The sequence below is a fragment of the Poecilia formosa genome, unplaced genomic scaffold (assembly GCF_000485575.1).
Source record: "Poecilia formosa unplaced genomic scaffold, Poecilia_formosa-5.1.2 Scaffold55, whole genome shotgun sequence".
NCBI lineage: Eukaryota > Metazoa > Chordata > Actinopteri > Cyprinodontiformes > Poeciliidae > Poecilia > Poecilia formosa.
The window spans coordinates 250,083-273,596 of NW_006799994.1; the positions used below are offsets into that span (position 1 = coordinate 250,083).

The window sequence follows — 23,514 nt, forward strand, 5'->3', positions numbered from 1 at the left end:
GTTTCATTACACAGTTTGTGTCACGTGGAGAGGTTGGTGGTGGCGAGGAGAGACGCTGAGACCCAGGTTGTAGAAAAAAATGATGAATTTAATGAAGAGTGTAGCTCAAAACAGTCCAGATCTCAGGCAGCACGGCAGAGCAACTGAATTAAACAAAGACTGACACGACGAGCTAATGCCGACACAGGACTAAACAGTTCAACTGTGCCAGCAGATGAACTATCACAGACAAGGACAAGGTGGGTTTAAATACACAGGGAGGGTAATCAGGTAACTAGACACACCTGGGAAGCAATCAACGGGGAACAACAGAGACTCACAGGACAGAAACTGAACACAGAAAACCCTTAAAAATAAATACACAGAAACACGGATCATGACAGTTTGTACCTTTTAGAGTTCAAATGCAACAGTCGGCAAGTTTTCCTGCTTTTTACACCATAATGTTGCCCTTAAAGCAAACAGACACTGAGAAAAACCAAACCTGGACTTAGTTACTATGACTTACACCAGGTAGTTCCTCAGGGTTTTCCTCTTGGATCCACTTCATTAGTGTTTTATTCGTGTCCCTAAAATCATCTTTAAACATTGTTTAATAATTAGCTTTTTAACCCAACTGTCAGGTTTATTTGTGTAACATATTTCAGCATCTAACATCAGACAATAACCAGCTATGAAACAACCAGTAAACATTACATCCTGTCAAATCCCATCATCAAATATCGATCATTAGCTGCATTTCCATTGACCAATTCGACATTTCAAAAATAAATTTAATTAATGGAAACACCGATTTAGAAAAAAACTTGTTTTGCAATAAAAAGTTTTGGCTCTAGCATGAGGTGTTTTTTTGTTCCCATATCTAAATTGGTTTATTTTGCAAAACTGCATGGGAAGCATTTTTTAGCACAAAAGTCACCATCGTCAATATTCAGCAATTTCCACTTTCGCTTTTTTACGGTTTAACTCCACAGTGGCGTCGTCCCGTGGCCGTCTGCTGTGAAGTTCACTTTGGCTCAAATGATGACGGCGGTTCGATCCGATGGCGATGTCCCTCGACTTGGAGCCTGGGCTCTTTAGCTACCGTCCATATCATTCTTCTCTTCAACTTTACAATCCTGAAAATATTAAACTTCTGAAAAATATCAGCAACTGTAATGACAGGAGTATCAAGCTGCTTGGAGAAGGTTTCAGAGTTTTTACCCTGTAACGTGTCTGTAACTTTTGTTTTAATCTCCTGGGACATTTTCAGTAACTGTATTTCCATTATGAATGTGCGCAAAAGTTTGTTGATATTCTGCTAATGTCAAAAAACATAATTTAGTAATTTCCATTACATAAAAAATGCAATTAAAATCACGTGTGAATAAGTTTGTTCATAGTATAAATCTTAGAAAACTTCTTCCTCCTGCCACTTCCTGTTGTCTTATTTGTCATTTCTGCCAGTAGTAACATCCAGTTGTTGATCACAGAACTCATGATGCGGAAAGTGTTTCCATTGCAGCTTTTCCAGATAAACTGTCAATACAGCCAAAAAAAAATCACCTCATCCTATGCAAAACCATTTTATAGAAATTGCTGAGTTTCTATTAAGTAGAATTATTTTGTAATTTCTGTTTGTGCAATTTCAATCCCAAGGGATCAAATTGTGTTGCACGTGGTTTCCATTGACCATGTAATTACGAAAAACTGGAATTACCAAAATAAATTTAAGAAATGAAAACATGCCAATTTTGAAATAAGTTTTTTGATAGTTTTTGTGCCAGAATGAGATTTTTCAGCTGTATCAAAACTAGTGTCTTTCACAAAACTGCAATGGAAACTTTTTCTTAATCACACAAGTCACATGATCAACAACAGGATGTTACTACTGGCAGAGACGACAGGAAGCGGTTGGAGGATGATGAAGCTGAATGTGTTTATTCACGTGTTATTGTAATTGTTTCATATTTAATGGAAAAACCAGGATTGTTTTTATTCGACAGTGGGATATCGTCAAAGTTTTGCACACATTTATAATGGAAACACAGCTTTTGACTAATTATCACCCTTTAAAGAGGAAAACACATTTTGATTTAATATTTACCTACGATCTTTGCTACATTATTTTCCTCCAGTTAATTTTTTAAAATGAAATGCAAATCAGCAAAATCAAAGGAATAGCCTGATTTTTATTGGCTCAATTTCAGTACATTTTTTTAATTTATTGTTACTTTTGTCAGTTTCAAGTTACTTCAGTAACTATTTTGGGACTTTTGGTCATTGGGTGTTTGTTAACCTCACTTCAGGTTAATGCTGCAAAAAAAAAAAAAAAAAAAAGAAGCAATTCCTGTTTAAATAATCTCACACCACACAGGAGTTCTTTATTTCTCTTTTATTTATTTGTTTTCTTGTTTTTTCTGTACTAGATTATTGCAATCTGGTTAATTCACATTTAAAAACCGGTCTTTGACCAGACGCACTGAAATCAATGATAATCATTTGTACAATAACCATAACAGGCTCCATGTCTGGAAATCCCAAATAAAAATAAGAAAAGAGCAGAAAAATGAAAGAAAAGATCTGTATGTTTTTCTGCACTTTATTTTTGTTTTCATGATTTTTTTTGATAGTAATTACAAAAAGGGAGAAAATATATATAACAATCATAAAAAGGAAAGGTTGTTTGTGGGCGGGGCCGGGGATATTACGACTGGCAAACAATCACAACACAGCACGAGTACCTACTAACCGCAACAAATAAAATACTGAAGAAAAGGCAAAAAAAAGGACAAAAAATAACAAAAACAAAGACGCAACAAAGTGAAGCTTTTCCTACAATCTATGGAAAGTATAACGAAAAAGTAAAACGTGTTTTTTATTCTGTTTGTTGTAAAATAAAATAAAAAGCATGAGTCAGGAGGACAGGGCTTGGCAGGGACAATAAAAAATACTGCTGCACGTACAATACCTTTGTTCGCCCTTCTCCTCCCGTCATGTCGCTCTTACAGTTTCCCACTTTCCCCCTTTTCTTTATTTAATAGCATTTCCCATTAATATTCCGTCACCCGCTGCTCCTAATGGCCGCGCCCAGTCGCGCGATCGTTACACTTTTACATGTGAGTAGCAAATGACACTTTGATTGGCTGTGATGTGGAGATGGGGGTCCCCCGCCGGCTGCGGGTCGGGGGCGCGGCTGAGCTGAGGGATCCCGCAGGGCGCCGGTCTCACTGCGCGTGCTGACTCAGTGTGTGGTTCTGCGGGGAAGAGACGGAGAACGGGAGCAAGAGTGAGAACACATGATGGGAGAAATAATGGGCTGCATGAGCGGAGAGCTTTCCACTAAACTACAACCCACCCCCCAACACACACACGCACACACACACACGCGCACACACACACGCACACACACGCAGCAGCAGAACAGAAACTCAACCACCTCCCACAGAACCAACAGCAAGGTCTCTTCAGTTCAGACAATCCGACAAAAGAGGAAAAAGAACCAAAGGAGTCGGCAGAAAAGTGGAGTTTTATGTGTTTCTGCAAACAAATACTAAATATTAAAATTTTAGACAATTTTTAATCAGAATCACCTGGATTTCTGTGAAAAGAATCAAGTTTTTCCAACTTTCACCAAGCAGCAGAAGAAGCAGGTTATACAACCTTTTTAAGTGGTTTTGGCCCATTTTTCTTTCCATAATTGCTTCACTTCACTGCCTGCATTTCCACTCACTGTAAAATTGAGCAAATTGGAATTAGGAAAATAAATGGGCTTAATTGAAACACACTTTTTGATAAAAAGGATGAGGCTGTATTGCAGTTAGTTTATTTCACCAAATTAATGGAGAAATGGAAACATTTTTTTGGATCATATGATTCACATGATCAACCTGATGTTACTACTGGCTGAGACGCCAAAGAAGACAGGAAGTGGAAGAAAAATGACGGTGTAGCATGTTTTTAATGACTTACTGTATGAACAAACGTATTCACACGTGATTTTAAATGTGACTCAATGAATGGAAACAATCAATTGCAAAATAGTTTTTTTCAGACATTAGCAGAACATCGACAACGTTTTGTGGACATCGGATATGGAAACGCAGCTACTGAGCTGTGGAAACATTCAAACACAAGGTCGCAGTGTGGAGTTTTAACAAGAACGTTGGACAGCAGATCATCATCCTTCCACTACCGTGCCTGACTACATAAAATCCACCTATGCAATTTAATCATAATTAAACTGCATTGGTGAATGTCTAAAACAATCTGCCAAGCTAGTGATCAATTAGATTAATCGTGAAAAATCAATTATTGAAATAATTACCAACTAATTTAGTGATTGATTAATCGTTAACTGGAGTATGCAGACTCAAAAAAGGCCATTTACTGAAACAGCAACTAAAGATTATTTTATTAATAGATTATTCTGACGATTCATCAGCTAAAAAAATCTGCCACATTCTGCAGTTTCATTTTACCACTGAAGCCTTTTTATACAATATTAGAAATACATTAAACAACAAACAAAATAATTCAATTTTATTTTTAAATAGGAAAATAAATATTAATTGCAGATTGAGGAGTTTTGGTTGGAAGAAGGTTTTTAATCTTAAATGCAAAATATTTATGTTTTGCAATGTTTTAGCTTAATAACTGCTTCTAATCAATCACTGTCCTTTCACTGAATGGCCTTTTCTAAGTCTGTGTGCTTTAGTAAATGATTAATCAATAAGTTGATTATTTCAATTGATTAATCACGATTAATCATTTCAAACTGTAGTTCCTGCAGTGAAACAAATGTTGTTCCTGAAGTCTTCAGGACTTTACAAACCCAAGATGTGATGCTAAAGGTTTTCTTCTAAGATGCTCTACTCTCTAACTCGGCATGAACTTTAACCTTTAACCTGCTAACATGTATAACAAGAAGCAGTTAATTTAAAGTGCATTTAGCAGCTCCTTAAGCCCAGTCTGAACCAGCATGGATTTAATCTGTTTTTGTGTTTTGGTTTCCGTTGTTTCCGTCAGAACCTCGATGGAATCCCGGCGTGTTTATTCAGATGTGGTAGACCCTCGTGTCTTTCCATTTTGTGATTAATATTTTACAGAAAGCATCTCGGCACCTCTGAGACGCCTTCACTCACATCTCTCCAAAGGCATCAGAGCATCAACACTTGATTACAATGAAAAAAAAAAAGGTCCATCTTTTAAAAAAATTAAAATTCAGATCAGCAGCGAGAGCACAAACAGAAACTGATGGAGGGTCTCCAGGTAAAACGCTGCAGAGATTTACAACGAGTTTCATTTTAAATCAACACAGGGTGGAAAAAAATCAGCTGAATGTGAACGTAGGATTAAAACTTATGCTTCCATAAACAGGTTAGGATAGATCTATGGTCTGCATAAAACATATTAGTAGGATTTTGTAAAATAATTCTTAGACAATGACATTTTATCCTGCTCAGTTCTGCCTATTTTGAGCTGTCATGTTACATCCAGAGAAACTGCTGCTGACCACGCCCCCCAACTCAACGTTTTCGCTAGCACAAGAAAATGGCTGCAAACAAATGCGACATTGAAAAGCAGAAGTGGAGCCTCCTACACAATCAACAAGAATGCACTGAAGCGATTTCTGGAAGGTAAGTCAACAACAAAACACTTGTCTTTTCCATTGTACAAACCAAATGGCGCTCAGCTTGGGTTGCTAGGAGACGGGCGGAACTCCGCTGAGATTGCTAGATAACGGGGCAGTGCCCTCTGTTTGTTAATGAAAAGGTTTTTGAAACGGCTCATTTTCAAGACACCAAAAAACTTGAAATTATTGTAAAAAAAACCGGCTGGGTGTTTTCTTTTTTTAGAAGCAGCCAAGACCCAAATGGAAGTACAAAAATGTGCAAAATGTGAGTTTTGCATATTAGTTCCCCTTTAAGTGAATAAAACAGTAAAATCTGAAGGTTTTGAAACGGGTGTGTCATGTGGCTGCTCTGCATCAGCTTCAGATGGGAACTGAACTCAGGATAATCTGGATTTGCCGGTTCAGAAGTTAGCGATAGCATTACATCTAAAGCAGGAGGATGGGGAGATGGTTGGAGGGATTTCTTTGGGAATGTGTGGAGATATTTCCTCTGCGATTCTCCCCAGATGGCAAAGCTTTCTCCAGACGAAAACACCTCCTAAGAATCTCTCTCTTTCTGTCTGTGTCGCACACAAAGACCAATTCCCACAGAAATCCTCTCTGCTTCCTCACAAACACACACAAGCTCACACAGCGAGCTCTTCCCCAATCAACGCCGCCCCTCCTCACCACTAAGAGCAGCTTTCTCAGATTAATCGCTGCTTCTCTCCGATCAGGAAGAAAAAAACAACAGAAGTGGATAGGAGGGAAAACGGGGCGGATGGAGGGATGAGCAGACTGGAGCGGATGGGGCAGGAATGGAACGGATTAAACGTGGTTTGGGCTCGATAAAGACTTACTTGTCTTTCTACGGGCGCTTATCTAGCCGTGCATGTTTGGTTGAGCCCTTTGGTGCGTTTGTGGCGAGGCTTTAGAGGCTGAACTTGTCCATCCAGAGGAAAATAAAGAGTATTAATGCCCCCCGCCCCACAGGAGAGCAACATGCAGGCTGTGGCAGAAATACGGCAGCAAATGAGCAGAATAAGCAACGGGCCGGTGAGGAGGAAGTGTCCTCTCCTTGCGGAGGCCTCTGCAGCGAGCGGGGAGATCTCACTGGGGGCCGCTGACCCCATTATGATGGAAAACACTCCTCCTCTTCATCGCTTTCACCCATCCTCTGCCTCAGCTTTATGCAGTTCCTCTGGCAGCCAGAAGAGGTCAGGCTCATTCTGTTTTAGATGAGGCAGGAGAAAATCATCTGCGAGTGAAACCAAAGAAAAAGGTGGAGAGGTTTGGTGGACTGGGAATAGTCCAGGAGGGAGGAATGACGGTACGCTGGACCAATTACGTCACAGAAACACAATCACAGAATTGGTTTCTGTGGTTCTTAGGGCTCAATATTGATTAGGCAGAGAAATCGATCAGTGTGAGTCTGTTAGAGTGTGGCATCTCTTCCACACAATGCTCTGCTGAAACATCAACGCAGTCCTCATTTCTTTAAATATTGTAAGAACTGTTGGAGATATTTATTCTAGGGGTGCTCTGGTTGCAAATCACCAATTGACAATGTTTAAAAAACCTGACCTGGCAATTCCATCTTAAGCCAATACCAATTTCTTTTGTCTGAAATGTTGCTCAATGTAATAAGAAAGTTGCTGAGTTGGTAAATATTGTTATCTGAAAACAGACATGACCTGGTGGGCCGGTGTGTTGGACAAACTCACTGACGGGCAGAAGGACAGCAGACCTTTGACCTCTGGGGTGATAAGATCAGTGGAGAAAATTGGCTGCAACTATCGGCCGATCACAACCTCCAAAATTAAGGAAATCGGCACCAACAAATCCGTACACTCCTACTTTAGTCTTTATCTTTATGAAGACTAAATTATCTTTTCAGGTTTTCAGTTGGTTTGGTTGGTTTGACACAGAAAATGTAACAAACGTTGCAGTTTTGTTCCCCAATCAAACCGAGTCTGCTGGACCATCAGATGTGAACCATGAGTGAGACGAGCAGGGAGGTAAAATAAGTGAATCATTTTCTGCTACGTTCCCCACTCTAAAACAAATGAGCATGAATGAAGCACCTGGTTTGTGGTTTGGGTTTTCATTTCACCATGATTCCTGCTGAAAACCTGCAGGCTGCAGCAGGAAGCAGTCGACCCGTTCCAGGCCTGCTATTGTTGTTCCTAAAGTGCTTAGAGAGAGCGAGGCTAAAGCCTGCAGAGCCGCGGGCTCATGGGAAATATGGCCCTGTCGCAGTCCGCCCCCCCAAAACGAAAACATGAACAGATATGTGACCAGATTCACATAAAACAGAACCGGACACAGACACAGCGAATCCCAGGAGGAGCGGCAGAAAGAAGGATGAGAAAAAATCCATTCTGCTCTGTCACCTTTAATGTGCTGCTGTGTGTTTGTGCATGCAGGTATCACACAGGTATCTGTTTGCATGGGGACCGCTGCTGGAATCTGATTTGCTGCTCCGTAATGATGCAACCAGACCTTAAATCAGGTCTGTTCTCAGGTGCCAGGTCTGTTTTAGAAACAGGAAGGGGAAGCGATGCCGTTGGTGTGTCCGTGTGTGGCGGGTCCACCTTTCAGCGGACCGTCTGTCAGCGCAGGAATCTATGTCAGATACGTGTGTGGGTTTCTTCAACGCCGCACGGAGGATCACCTCAGTCGCCCCTGTGGTTTTCCAAGAGTTTCGCTTTATTTTTAGCTCCAAGTTGAAGCTCTTCCAGCACCACTTTTAAGCGTTTGCAGCAGCGTCTGGAGCCGGCAGATGGGCCGTCTTCGTCCTCTTCCGCCGCTCCCTGGCGCCCTTCAGCCCCACCCGCCCAGGACAGGAAGCCGCCTCGGGAGCAGGTCAAAAATAAACGCAGCGCTCGACGGATCCCCGGCTCCGCCATCCGTCTCTGTCTGCCTTCGCTTCCGATGAGCTCCTTATCGCCACGCAAACTACTGATCGACTTACAATTAATTGGCAATTTATGATGAAGTATTAGAGCTATGCTAAGAAAAAAATAAAAGTACAAGAATAAAGTCATAATATTACGAAAATAAATTCCAAGTATTACAAGAATAAAGTTGTAAAGGCAAAAAGTAAAAATAATATAAGAATAAAGTCATATTATGAGAATAAAGTCATTATACTCACTATTCTTGTAATTTATTTTTTTTTCACTTACTTAGCGTGGCACCAATACATAGTCGTATCAATTAATAGTTTATTATATTAACATTAGTTCCAACTAATTAACTAATAATGTCCGCTTAGATCTTCTCTTAATGTTGTAGTTTGGCCTCCATCCAGCTGAGGGCGCCGCTGGTCATCTTTGAGAAACAAAGATGGCTGTTCATGGAGGATGAAGTCTTTAACAGGTCTCATTCTGTTCATCTTCTAGTTTTTAAGTTTAAAAATGTGAAAAAAACACCAAAAACTTTGTTTATTCAGTCAGTATTTTTACAAAACAGGATTAGAGCCACTGAAATTATGACTCTAATCTCAGAATTCTGACTTTTTTAATGTTAAGAGATGAAAAGTCAGAGATCTGAGAAAAACACCAGAGAAAAGTTTTAATCATGAGAATTTGGTCAAAATGTTGGAAGTTGAAGTCAGAATTCTGAGAAATAAAAGTCAAAACTGAAGTCAGAATTATGAGGAAAAAGTCAGAATTCTGTGATTATGAGAAAAACATCTGACGCAAAAAATCGTTGTATGTATATATTTTAATTCAGCAAGTCATGGAACGCTGCTGATCCTCTAAATATAAGAAAAAAATGGAGGATTTTAAGAAAATGGCCGAATATCAATGAAACGATCACCTTTAGATTAATTCATTAACCGATGGTTTTAATTCCTAATCTCTTAGTTTCTTTCATAAACAAAATGCATATTTCTGACATTCCCAGCATATGAAATTGGGCAGGTGACGACCCCGTGACCTCTCTGACCGCATCCTGTTTGGGCCGCCCCCTTTCTCTCTGCCCCCCTGAGGGACTTCCCTCTCCTGCGGCTCCTGGCCCAACCAGCCAGGCCCGGAACGGTAAACACGACCAAAAATACACTCTCACTCTCAGCGTGACGGAAACGAGCAAACGAAAACATCGGCGGCCAGGCAGACGTCCGCGCTCCGAACCAGGAAGTGACCTCACTTCCAGCAGGAATACCTGCGCAGAAACAAACCTGAGGGGAAAATATTCCAGGGAACGGCTGAGGAGATGTGGGATAAAACAATAAAGCATTTTAAAGTTTGGCGTTCCAGAGGTTAGAGATGTGTTCAGGGGAAGCAGCGGAGCGTGCCGGCTTTCCATGTCGCTGTCATAACGGCACAAAACCAATTCCCTGTGAGGCGGACATGTTTATTTATTCTTCACGATCCACAGGAACCTGGCAGAAAGATGTGAACCGAGGCTCAGTGGAGCAGGAGGAAGACGCTTCTTTAGTCCGGAGCTTTGTTTTACACATTTCCTTTAGTTTGACTTCCATGAAGCTGTTCCCTGGAAGAGACCGGAGCTTCAGGAAAATCCAAAAAAATGTAGAAAAACCAGAACAACCAACTCAGGTTAGAAGGAAAGGATGAGAAAATATATTTATCACACGTCAGTGTTTTTCTAATGACGAACTAACCATTAAAAGTAACTCATTTCAACAATACTTAGAATAATAATAAGTAAAAAAGTAAATATTTTTCTTAAATTACACGATTGGATAAATAAATATTTTTGAAAATAATTTATATCAATTATATCAGTCTAAGATAGCATAAATAAACAGAAATACACAAACAAAATTATAAACAAAAAGAAAAAGAACTAATTTACCAACTAAATTGATAAAGAAATAAAATAAAATAAATGACAAAAATTACATTAAAATTACTAACATACGTATATTTAATTTGCAGGTAATAAAGCTGAAATAAAAAATGCTTAATCAAAAATAGAAGCACAAGAAAACATTTAAAGAAATTTATTTTTACTTCAATTTTTTAATGTTTAGTTCAAAATAATGAAATAAAGATGACAAAATATATATAAATATTTTTAAATCTGATCTAAATGTTTCATTTGATCGTCAGAATGATAAGAAAAGCTATGCAATGTTTTTTTTTTAAACTAATTTAATTTAATATAAAATAACTAAATGTCTTCTGTGTTGGGAATGATCTTAACTTTTACATTAAATTAAGTGATTTATTTGCAAACAGAGTCCGGATAGTGTTTCTTCACACACTAATAATCAAACCCAGTTATTGATTTGTTGATTGATTCTTCATAGTTTAACAACAACGAATGTTTTCAGCAGAATCGTAGCAGAGTGGATCTTTTGTTTGGAACATCTTTCTGTTTCTTCTCCCTGATGGAAAACAAAAAAAAAAGATCTGGGGATTGAGAGAGGTAAAAATATGTATGTGTGTGTGTGTGTGTGTGTGTGTGTGAGTCCCAGGTCCCTGCTCTAATAACACAGCGTTTCCCAGAGAGCAGTGGGGCAGCTGAGCACGCTCCCCTGGAACGCCGCAGGGATCTACGGATCAAATTCACACACACACAGAGCCGAGGGATGCACGGATCAGAGGGTACACACTGCGACTCCACACACACACCTAAACCTTATTTCCCAGTTCAGACACACACACACACACACACACACACACACACACACACACACACACACACACACACACACATTTCCATAATTCAGTTAGAGGGAGAGGCTCAGAGTCAGACAGAGACGGGATTATTTAAACGAAGCTCGTTTCGTAAAAACATCCGGAAACGAAGCAACCAAGAGCTGCTGGAATGAACATTTTCAGGATTTTCCATGACAGGTTTGATTAATTCAGGAAAACCTGATGTTTGTGACAGAAACTTTAAAACATCAGAGAACAGAAAGAGGAGAGGAAAATCATAGTCCTCTTTATAGCATATAATTAAAATATTAATTTGGTAATGATGGTAGGAGTGACGTAGTGGTAAAAACAGCACAAATTGCTACATTTCAAAGTACGTAATTATAGATATATGAATAAATAAGTAAAGAAGTTTGTCTGCTTCCCACTTCGTTTCGAGCTAAATGGGTTCTTATTGCAGTATTATTATATAATACATGAATTTGATGACTCAGACAATGTTTTGTTCTTACTGTATGTTTATTTCTTTATGTATCTGTGTATATATTTACACACTTTTCACCTACTAAAGCTCATAATATGCATTTTTTTCCTTTTATATGGCTTGAAATAAAGCAACAAATGTAGAAAGTGCTGCTGTTTGGAAGTATCAAAAAACAACAGGTGCAGAGACCAGGAGATGCGTTATGGGGGAGAAGCTGCAGTATTGCGCCTCCTGGAGGCTTGGGAAGGAAGTGAAACTGTCAGAGAATGTGAATAATGGACACATGAATATTGAACATCTTGTCAACACAGAATTTAATCAAACCCATCAAGTAACAGGGTTCAATTCCACACTGTCTTTTGATTAATTTGATATTTTTTGATAAAGTTTAAACATAAATCGTACAGTGTTAGTAATCTCCTGGTACAGACGTACAGCTCCTGCTGGAATATTTAGACAAATCCAACCTTTGGTTAAATTAAAAATAAAAACATGAAACTATTTTATTTCAGCAAAATCTTCCTTTGCTACAATTAATGGCTTCTGTATGAATTCCTCAAAGCAACCTATAAAGCAAAATTAAAATTCGGATCTCAAATGTTTCTAAAAATATCCGAAGCGCTTAGAAAAAAACCCACCAAGCTGTTTTTGGACAATAAGCTAATATTTTTTGGTGTCTGAAAAATGAGCCACTTCAAAAACCTTCTGAATGTAACCCGTTACCTAGCAACCCCAGCAGAGTTCCACCCGTTGCCTAGCAACCCAAGGGGAGCGCCAGCATGTTTGGTCAGCTGGTTTTACTGCTGTACAATGGCTGCTGGAAAAGACAAGCGTTTTGCTGTTGACTTTCCACCTGGAAACCAATTCCTGTTGGCTGCACATTACACTCCACTTCTGCTTTTCAATGTTGTATGGTTGCATAATTGCACATCTGTTTGCAGATACTTTCAGTTGTGAGTGTAAACATTGAGTTGCGGGGCGTGGCCAGCAGCAAATTATTTAGATTAAAAGTGGCAAGAGGCCCTAAAACAGCTTAATCTCAATGTTACATCTGCGTATTGAATCGATGTATGAATGTGTGAGAGTCACTGGGTGAGTGAGCCTCCAGTTTAAGGTCTTTGAGTGGTCTGGAATATATATATATATATGAGTGTATATACATACTATAAACTAATTATGCTAAACCAGAAGCAACTATGGTTAGCAGCTTGCTGTTTGCTTCTGATGTGAAAACTGTTGTTGGAGTTCTGATATTTGCAGCTGAAATAAACAAAGAGAAGAGAGCAAAACTAAAACTGAGTCGACTGTGAAGCTGGAGAGAGAGAAAGAGAGCGATCCAGGAGGACGTCAGTGATCAGGGCCACAGCATCTCTTATTTACACACACACACACGCGCACACACACACACACACAGAGCAAAAACATCTCTTATTTACCAGCTTACGTCTGCACTATTTATGGGACGCTGGGGAGAGCACAGAAGAGAGGAAGAGAGGAGAGGGGCTAAAATATGCATAGGGGCTGGATCTTCTGGGACGGCGGGGGGGAGTCAGACAGGAAGAGGGAGGAAGTGAAAACTGTGGCAGGAGCCGTGATGGAGAGGAGTGTGTGTGTAAGTGGGGCTGAAGGAGCGAAACCAGGAGGGAGGAAGGGATGCGTCCCGCCTGCTGACACCCCCGGGTGGCGCCGCCGCGTTTCTGAGCTGGACATCATACGGCCCAAAAGAGGCCAGAGCCTTTCCTGGCCGGCCAAGCCACCGCCTTCCATCCATCCCTACCTCATTAAGGCACACACACACAAATTAGCCCATTCCACTCTCTGGCAGATGTGCACACACACGCAGTAACACCCGCGTTAACCTCCACAGCCGAGGCTCTCCATCTCCCCCGGTCGGCCTCTCTGTCTAGCCCACTTAGAGTGCCCTCCCATGGGGCGGTGGAGCGCGGCAGGTCAGGCTCCAGCTGAAGGTTTTCACGCACACACACACCGATGCACACACACGTTTGGGCCAAGACTGGAGAGTAACAAGATGGATGCTGGGAAATCGCTGCAGTCAGACTGAAGCGGCTGAAAACGACGCATTAAAAACAAGAAAAAAATGTTTTCTGTTGATCTTAATGTTCGCTGCCCTCTGTGCCTCTATACTGTAGACATGGATGTGAAAATGGCTGCAAACAGATGCACAATTATACATCCATACATCTTTGAAAAGCAGAAGTGGAGCCTCCTGCACAACCAATAACAATAACAAAAAGGATACCATCTGCAGCTGGAATATGACCTTTTCAAACTTACTTGAAGATTTAATAACAGTCGACTTCAACACAGATGTCAAACTTTATTAATCTAAAAGTTTACAAAACAGTCAAATAAAGTAGCATTTTAGAATTTGCCAGGAAAAATAAATTTCAGGGAAGCAAAGTGCGCAAAATTTATTGAATTAGCTAACGCACCTAATAGCGGATTAGCAGAGACAAATGTGAGTCGTCAGGACTTGGTTTTTTGCATTTTTGATCCTTTTCCTGCAGCTTTTGAGTATGATGATTATTCACTCAAAGAGGCATCGATTACCATACCTGGAGACAGACACAGACGGCTGAAGGTGAAGTTTAATAAAAATGATACCATCCAAAGCTGGATTATGATCTTTCCAAACTTTTGGACGCGTTTCTTCCCGTTTAAAGATGATCTTCAGGACGTTCTGAGGATCTCTCGTCAGTTCAACAAAAATGATTTGTGGTGTTCCTCGGGGCCGGGTCAGACGGCAGGAGAGAGCTGTGATGGAGGTTATCCGGAGTGTGTGTGTGTGGACATTAACCGACAGGGTCCGGCGGTCGCCCTGCTGCTAAATGGCCTGGCCGGCCATATGCCCACCACCTCTGGCACTACATCACCTCCGCTTTATGTGCCTGACTGAGTGGCTTTCTCTTCGGGGGGACGGGAGGCCTAGCTGGCCACCACATCATCACTACAGCTGTTATACATTATTAGCTTTCAATAATTATTCTCTTTTTCCCCACTTTCTTCACCCAGAACGCTTTGGGAACGTAAACTTCAAACAAAATCAGATCTGTGTTTTTCAGACTATTCTAAAAATCTGGTATGGATCGCATAACTGGAAAAAATGGGATTTGAAGCTTTTTGCATGCAGTGCTTTCCCACCTGGTGGTCCGGTGTTAAATTTAATTACTTCTGATAATTGTTTCCCTGTTTGGTAATTGTTTGTTTTGAATTTTTTAATACATGTAAAATTTTAGTATTTAAGTCATTTTAACTTTGTTTGTATAGTTTTGTAATTCCCATCACACAAATGGGAATTACAAAAAATAAATGTGCTTCATGGAAACACTCACATTTTTGTTAAAAAGTTTTTCAACAGTCAAAACAGAAATATTTCACAAAACTGCAGTGGAAACACTCTTTCCACTTCACACGAGTCACAACAACAAATTATCAACTTTTCATTGATCGGTAAATAATGACACTTTCAATGCAAACTTGTACTAAAAGTTGCACTAACAATGTTCTTCAAGTTTTATTACCTGAAGAACATTTCCAGGATTAGAGGACTAATGCAATAAGCATTAGAGAAACTCATTCATGCTTTAGTCGCATTGATTACTGCAACCAATGCAACTGATTGACTAAAAACCCCATCAGATCCAGAACGCTGCTGCTGGCGTTCTGACTAAAACCAGGAAGATGGAGCACATCACAGCATCTAGAGTCCAACAAACTTTAAAACACTGCTGGTGGTTTATAAATCACACAACAGCTTTTCTGCATCCAGAACCAGAACCAAACACGGAGAAGCAGCATTCAGCTTCTATGCACCACAAATCTGGAACAAACTTCTGGAAAACTGGAAAACAGCTGAAACACTGAGCTATAATAAATGAAACACTGACCAACATTTTGATATGTAATGATGGCATTTCACAAAATGTAATGTGAAATTGTTGATTTTTGTGCTTTTATGATGTAAAGCTGTTTGAAAAGCTTTCTTCCTGAAATGTGCTACACAAATAAACTTGACTGACTGTTTTGCTTTTTAGCACCGGACAACCAATGAAAAACAACCTTCTGGTTAATTATTAATATTATATTATTTTATCTTCTCTGCGCTGCTGAAGTTTGAAATCTTCTTGATAAGTGCTTAAATCTTATAGTGAGAAAAGTTTACGACGCTGCAGTAAATCTGCAGAATGAAGCGACTCTCTGACCTTCACCTCTCAGGTTCCTGAAGACCAAAGGATCTGCAGAGGAAGGTTTACATCACCACCGAGCCGACTGCAGCTGGCTAAGGACCTACTCTAGTGTGACTTATATCCACTTATGAGTCTAAATCATAACGATCCAAAGCCTGCCAGAACCCTACCAGGACCTCATGAGGAGAGACGGAGAGAGGGGTGGAAAACGGGCAGAAAAGGCAGAGTGATTGCAGAAGTGGCCTGGAGTTTGAGCTGGATCAGATTCCTCAGCCATGGAGTGTCCTTGGTCACACTACCTGGGTTTCCATTATGAATGTGAGCAAATCTTTGTCTAAACTCTGCTAATGTAAAAAAAAGAAGCAATTTGCAGTGTTTCCATTAAATAAGAAATTAAATTAAAATCACATGTGAATAAGCTTGTTCACGGAATAAGTCATTAAAAAACCTGGCAGCGACGGATGTAAACTGCTATGAAATGGTAAATCTTTACTTAAAGAGTTGTGAAGAAGACTGACTGTCAAACATGAAGAAGTTTTCATGAATGTTTGATTGCTGTCATTCAGTAAACAACACTTTTAATGCAAAGTTTTAAGGGAACTTTGCACTAAAAGTGTCATCATTTTCCAAAAAATGCAAAGTTCACAAGTTAAATGGACTTTTAGCGCAACTTTGGTTTAAAAGTTGCACTAAATAACTCTGCATTAATTACAGAATAATGCAGCGTTTACAATTTCGATGAACCTTTAATGCAACTTTCAGTCCAACTGTGATGCCGTGAGCTCTGGGAAAACAAACCATCATCCTCCCAGCACTTCCTGTCGTCGTCTTTATCGCTTTCACTAACAGCAACATCCGCTTGTTGATCACATGATGGGAAAAAGTGTTTCCATTGCAGTTTTGTGAAATACATCTATTTTGACACTACTGAAAAACTTTTCATCAAAAAAAATGAGCGTTTTCATAAAGCAAATTTATTTTTCATAGTTCCAAGGCAGCAAGTGAAGGGAAACAATTCTGGAAAGAAAAGTGGGTCGAAACCACTCATTGCTACTAAACCTGGTTTTAAACGTTGCTGGATCAGAACATTTTTATTTGTTCTGCTTGGTCAGCCTTCGAAAAACTTTAATTTTTTCAGGGAAATACAAGATATTCAGATTAAATAAACATATAACATTGAAATATTTAGTATTTGTCAGCAGAAACACATAAAAAAGCACAAAAACCCACCACTTTCTAGTGCTTTAAAAATTGGCGTGTTTCCATTATTCCAGTTTACAGAGTTTAATGGAAAAGCAGCTGCAGCCCACATTCCCCTGACCGACCTGCAGACGGAGGCGGCCGGGTGACAGATCCTACCTGTAGCTCTGTCTGGAAGAAGAACTTCTGCGGACACTGGGAGCAGTCGTAGATCTTGTCTTCCTGACCGTGAACGGCAAAAATGTGCTGCTGCAGCTTGTTGGCCTGCACAAACACTGCAAGGAGGAGAAACAGAGCAAAGCGCTGATGTGATACGGCAAGCCGTTTTAACAAAAAATCACACTTACATTCCAGATATCTGCCATTGGTTTATACATATTAGTTAATTGTTACTAGTTACATTTACTCAGTCACATTTTGGAAAAAAATACTTTTGTAAGTTTTTTTTTACTATGCTGTACTTTTTACTTTCATTTGAGCATTTTTACTATGAAAAAATCTGCCAGTTTTCACATATTATAAGCAAAATGTCTTGTTCCACTACTATCTTTTAATTAATATTAAGGAATTACTGACATAAAACAAGCGCCTATATCTTGCTGAAAAGTTACTTATAAGTTAGTTTTATAAGCCAAGATATTTGCACTAGGAACTAGGCCAAAAATACTCTAAGATTTTGTGTTTTTGCAATGCTTGAAAGTATGTTATTGAAGATATCTTAAACAGGATGTAAATGTAGGTACCTTAAATATCATTCAGGACAGTTAAAACTCATTTTTAGATAGTCAGAGGAAAAAGATTTTATGTTAAAATGGCTTGCCATAAAGGGATTAAATCTGTGATAGTAAAATTTAAAATAGGAATTATAATTAACAGAGAGGGCAACTGATGAGGAAGAAGCATTTTCTCATCTGAATAAAGAGAACGCAGGAAGAACCACCGTCAGCAGAACGTGATATTTACCAATTAATCATCCGGTTATTTGGTTTTTGTTTGTGTTTTAATTCCAGCTCCAGTGTTGTTTTATACCCTTCCCCCCCCATCCGTCTTTTGTTTCAGTAAACTTTTGGTTTTCACTCCGAGACTGCTGAATTATTAAGCCTCCCCACAGGAGCCGAGCCCATTTTACTAATTCATGAGCCACCAAGGAATACAGTTAAAGTTTAAAGTGTTGCTGTGCCTGGGGAGGGGGGCTGCTCATATTGGGGGGGGCACAACACAAGACAAACTCAACAACCGGGAGGCGGGGGGGTTAATGCAGGGAGGAAAAGTGCTGAATGTGAACACCTAATTTGGTCATTTATTTAGTCTCTCCGGTGGATTAAAAACATTCACGTTGTTAGCACTCACATATTACACCCTCCTGCGGTAATAACCCACATCTTACAGCTTTAAGCTCAGACAAAATAAACTGTGTTGGATTAAGCCAAAAAGTTTCTGAAAATGTTTTGAGACACTTCTAATCAGAGTCAATTAACAACCTCAAACTTTGACGGGTTTGACCTGCTCTGAATTTAACACACTCACAGAAACTATAGGAGGATGGCGCACTAAAATGGCAATTTCATCTAAATGCACTGCAGTTTCAGGTTACAAAATATGAGCCAAAATATGAATAAATTATTTACTTACATATGATTGGTCTGTTTTAGCTTAGTGTAGCTTAGCTCTATCTTTAAGGTAAGGTATTTTTATTTATATAGCACATTTTCAGCAACAAGGCAATTCAAAGTGCTTTACATGAGTTAAAAGGAAATACAAACATACTAACTCTCTTCAACTTATCAACTTAAAGGCAAAATTATTGAACTATTCTAGACTACAAATTCCGAATAATTGTTTAATTACCCACTTTTCTCCTTCATTAAGAGTTTTTTGTGCAATAGTCTGAGTTTGCTTTTTTAAATGACTATTAAATATTGCACACATTAACCTAACCTTGTAGTCTCATGCATTTAAATGTAAATGTTAATTAACATGTAATGTTTGATTTTTAAACAATAAACTAGAAACACCAAAAATATTTGTAAAACAACAAAAGTAAAATTTCTGTCATCAAATCACATTCCGTGTGAACAAAATGCTAATCTATGTACGATGTGACATGAACAACTGATTGGCAGCCCTGGTGGGCGTGGCCAGGCAGGGTGACCAATCAGATTTATCTCAAAGAGAGCAAACACATCTACACGCCACACTTTTCAGCTTCTTATATAAAACTCTGACCTCAGTCAAACAGGGGATATTTTCCACAGTTAAATGAAATATTTCTGATTGTATTGTGTGTTTGGTCCGTCCTTGAACGTGGTGGCGTGCGCCTCACCTGTAAAACAGACGGGACACTTGAAGGTACCGCCCATGCCTTCGAAGCTGTGCTCTATCAGGTGGCACAGCAGCTTGGCAGGTGAGTCGAACATCTGGTTACACAGCTTGCACTCGTGATTGATGCCCTCCTCTGCAAATAGGAGACAGACACGCATGCGTAGGTTAGATCAGCCGAAACACGGAAACCGGAACATGTGACATCAATTCTGGATATTAACCCGACACTCAGGACAGATGTCTGACGTACAGGACAACAGGCGGCAGCAGAGACACAGATGGGCACAAAATATGCATCAAAACCAGAAACATGAATAAAAAGAATCACTTCTCTTTATACTGAAACAAAGTTAGGCTGTTTTAGTAAATGTTGTTTTCATATTAGAGCCTAATTATTTTGCTAAAGAACGTTTCTATATATTCTCCTTTAAATATGAGTGTAAATACAAAACAAGAGGTACAAAAGGTTTATATTTACATTGTTTTTATTTGAAAACTAAAAATAAAAAACTAACTCTAACCCCACTGTCTAGTGGTTAACTTATAATACAAACTGACTTTAAAAAAAAAATTACAGTTAAAATTAGACATGTTTATGGCTAAGTTTGAAAATAGTTTTGGATTACATTTTCTATTAATTTCACAAATCCTCTAAACTAGCCTGAACAGAAGAAGTGCAGCTCAACCCACTAACATAAACTAAAGTAAGCTAATATCAAATAAGCTAATTTAGGTTAAGCTAAACTTATTCAAAATAAGGTAGTTTTAATAGGGCAAACAAAATAAAAAGAGAAAAACCTAAGCTAAGCTAATGTCAGGTAAAGTAGTAAAACTAAAGTAAATCTGCATATGCTAACTTAAACTAAACTCAATTTAGCTAAAATAAGGTAAGGTGTACTAAACTAAGCTAAGTAAGCTAAGCTAAAGCAGGCAATGTTAAATCTACAGGGGCTAAATGAAGCCACGATAATCAGCGATTGTAGGCTAAGCTAATAGCTTAGCTATAGTCTAAACAAGGTAAATCACCAAATGTAAATAGATTTAAATGAGCTAAATCTATTTAGCTAATATATCAAGCTAAATGGTCTAAAGGTAAGCCAACCAACAGAATTAAACTGATTTAATTTAGCTAAATTAAGTCAAGCAGAGTAATGTAAAGTAAGATACGGAAACCAGTGCAGTCTTATTTAGACAGCAAGGTAAGCTAAGTTAGGCTAGACGTGATAAATTAAGGCACTGTATGGTGCGATATAGTAAGGTAAGCTAAGTTAATGCTGTTTTTCAGACTGTGTAAGAAACAGAAACAGAAAATGTGTGCCAGGTTTTAGGTTAAGATACCATGCAGATTATTTCACTTATAACAAGACATTTTTGTCATGTTATAAGTGAAACAATCACCATTTCAATCACTGTGAAGGCATTACTGATGTAAAACAAGCTCCTATATCCTGCTGAAAAGTACCTGTAAGCTATATTTTCCTCATTTCAGCTGTACTAAAGTGTACTAGACCAAAAATACTTGGTAAGATTTTGTGTTTTTGCAGTGAAATATCAAAAAACAATCAAGACCTGAAGAAACACCTTAAAAAACATGAGGATGTATTAATTTCTACACGCGAGCACAAAAAACCTCCACAATTAGAAACACTGATTACCGTATTAACACTTTTACATCAAACATTAAGCAAAAGGAGGAAAAATAATCTTTTATATGAAAAAGTGTGCAGAGCGCATCCACAGTCGTGTTTTTTATTTTTGTGTTTGTGTCTATTTTAAGACGGTGTGAGTGACATCACTGCCCCCACGGTGAAAGGCCAGATGAAGGTGGGCGTCGTAAACACAAACACACACAGGCTCCCCTCGGTGATCGAGTCCCCTGCCTGTTGTCCTTATCACCAGCGTACCAAACAGGTCCGATACCCCAGTCGCCCACACACACAGCACGAGGCAACACACACACTCACACACACACACGCCACAGGACTGAACTGCCGGGAGACATCAGATGGTGTCGTCTGCAGGCCAATCTGTGACCCCCATGGAGCGCTGCACACACACATACACACACCCTCTTTTTTTAACACTTATCTCATGTCCTGTAAGTGCTAACACACACACACACACTCTGCAAAATCTCCGCTGCAGGGGATCGCGGGGTTAATAACGTCTTCAATCATGCATCCATGACACCCATACTGACTAATACACACACGCACACCGAGATTTTTATCTCTTCTTGCCTCAAAGGCCATCACAAGGGTGCCCTAATCCCATCTCAATAGCTGTGTGTGTGTGTGTGCATGTGTGTGTTGTGGTCCCGATCCCCAAACAAGCCCCGTCTCCACACACACACACACACACAGAAACCTCAAAGGCTGCGAGGTTGTGAGGGGCGCCAGCGTGTCCGAGACACACTGAGACAGATAGAGGTTCATTATCATTTACCAGGAGATTGAAGCAGCAGGAGAGAGAGTCACACGGAGCGACGCATGCAGAGAGAGAGAGGGGAGGCGGAGGGAGAGGCAGGAGGAAGGGTGTGCAGCTGCAGCTTTTCAATTGGTTCCGATTTTATTGTTTGAGAAACAAAAAGTTTAAGTTTGGTTCAGAAAACAGGCACACTGCAAAAAACACCTAATTTCAACAAATATTTCTGGTTGAGTTTCAGGTGGAAATATCTTGGTACACTTGAACTGAGACAAAACTAACTTACAACAAACTTTTCAGGAGGAGGAAGGAGTCAAAAATTCATTAATATTGATGAATAATGTCTTGTTATAAGAGACAGGTGATAATCTGACAGCGGTAGAGCTTCATCAGAACTAACGTTATGTGTTTTCCAAGCATATAGTGCAATTTTACAGCATAATCAAGTAACTATGTTAACGTCAGTTGTTATGAAAATGCTATAAATCTCAAATATGACTTAAAAAAATTTGACTTCATAACTTAACGTCTTGAAATTGGGTCTGTGTCTCTTTAAAAACTCCTGCTGTTTCTGAAGCTCCGCCTCCAGGAAGTAATCACAACATGGCTCCTCCATTAACCCTGAGAAGTAGGTCCTATAATGAGCTCAGCAGGTGTTTGCTAATTGCTGCTGGCTAGTCTGAAGGAGCTGAGTGGATGAGGACAGAAGCTCTGAGCTGGAAGCTGCAGCTCAGAGGAGGAGCTGAGCCTCAAACGCGGGGCTACATCCACCCAGGTGTTGTTCACAGCTGAATGGTTGCCATGGAGATTAAAGGATTTTTTTTTTTAAAACATGCATGAAAGAACCAAGGTAACACTCCAGGTCTGTCTTTGATGAGGGAGTAACATTATAACAAGTCGATTTTACATAATATTGCCTCTTTAAGGGATTACTGACTTTAAAAAAGCTCCTATTTTTTGCTGAATATTTATTGTAAGTTAGTATACTTGAAATAAAACAAAGATATTTGTACTGGAGACTGGACCAAAAATTCTTGGTAGGATTTATTAAGTATTTCTGTCTAGTTTCAAGAGCAAATTTCCTTAGTTAAGAACAAATTTTCATTTCCAACAATGTCTTGTTCAGAAAACATTAACTTTATATCTTAGTACACTTGAAATCAGACAAAACTAACTTAAAAGTAGCTTTTCAGCAAGATTTAGGAAATTGTTTTAGGTTCCTTAATACTGATTTGAAGAAAAGTACAGGCTCCATTTGATCAGCCAGAGGAACTAATAATTTTTAATCAATATTAAGGAATTATTGACCTAAAAGAAGATCCTTTATTTAACTGAAAAGTTACTTTTGAGTTAGTTTTGTATTATTTCAAGTATAGTGTAGTAAGATTGCTAGGAACTAAAAGAATACTTGGTAATATTTGGAGTTTTTACAGTACAGAAGATGAAGAATTGCCTACGCGTCATTGATGTCGGTGTGTGTGTGTGTGTGTTTTTTGTCTATGGGGTTGTGTGTAAGGCATCTTTAAGCCGCGCCCTCGGTGGGGGTAAAGCTGCCTCCCACTCTCCCACGCTGCCAGGATCAGAGGGAGCGGTCAAACATCAGCCACCTTTACACGAACACAACGACCTACTTCTACGCTCAGCTTTCCT

General features: G+C 39.3%; 1 protein-coding gene across 3 annotated transcripts in view; it reads right to left on the reverse strand.

The window, feature by feature from the left end:
• Positions 1–2,359: 2,359 nt before the first annotated feature.
• Positions 2,360–23,514, reverse strand: part of znf423 (zinc finger protein 423) — a 181,448-nt gene continuing 160,293 nt past the window's right edge. For all 3 annotated transcript variants that reach the window (XM_016672048.1, XM_007553161.2, XM_016672047.1), the window contains 3 exons: positions 19,442–19,573; positions 17,278–17,393; positions 2,360–3,236 (listed from right to left, as the gene is read on the reverse strand). In XM_016672048.1, coding sequence (XP_016527534.1) covers positions 3,207–3,236; positions 17,278–17,393; positions 19,442–19,573 — 278 coding nt within the window. In that variant the 3' untranslated portion in view covers positions 2,360–3,206. The remainder of the gene's footprint in view (positions 3,237–17,277; positions 17,394–19,441; positions 19,574–23,514) is intronic.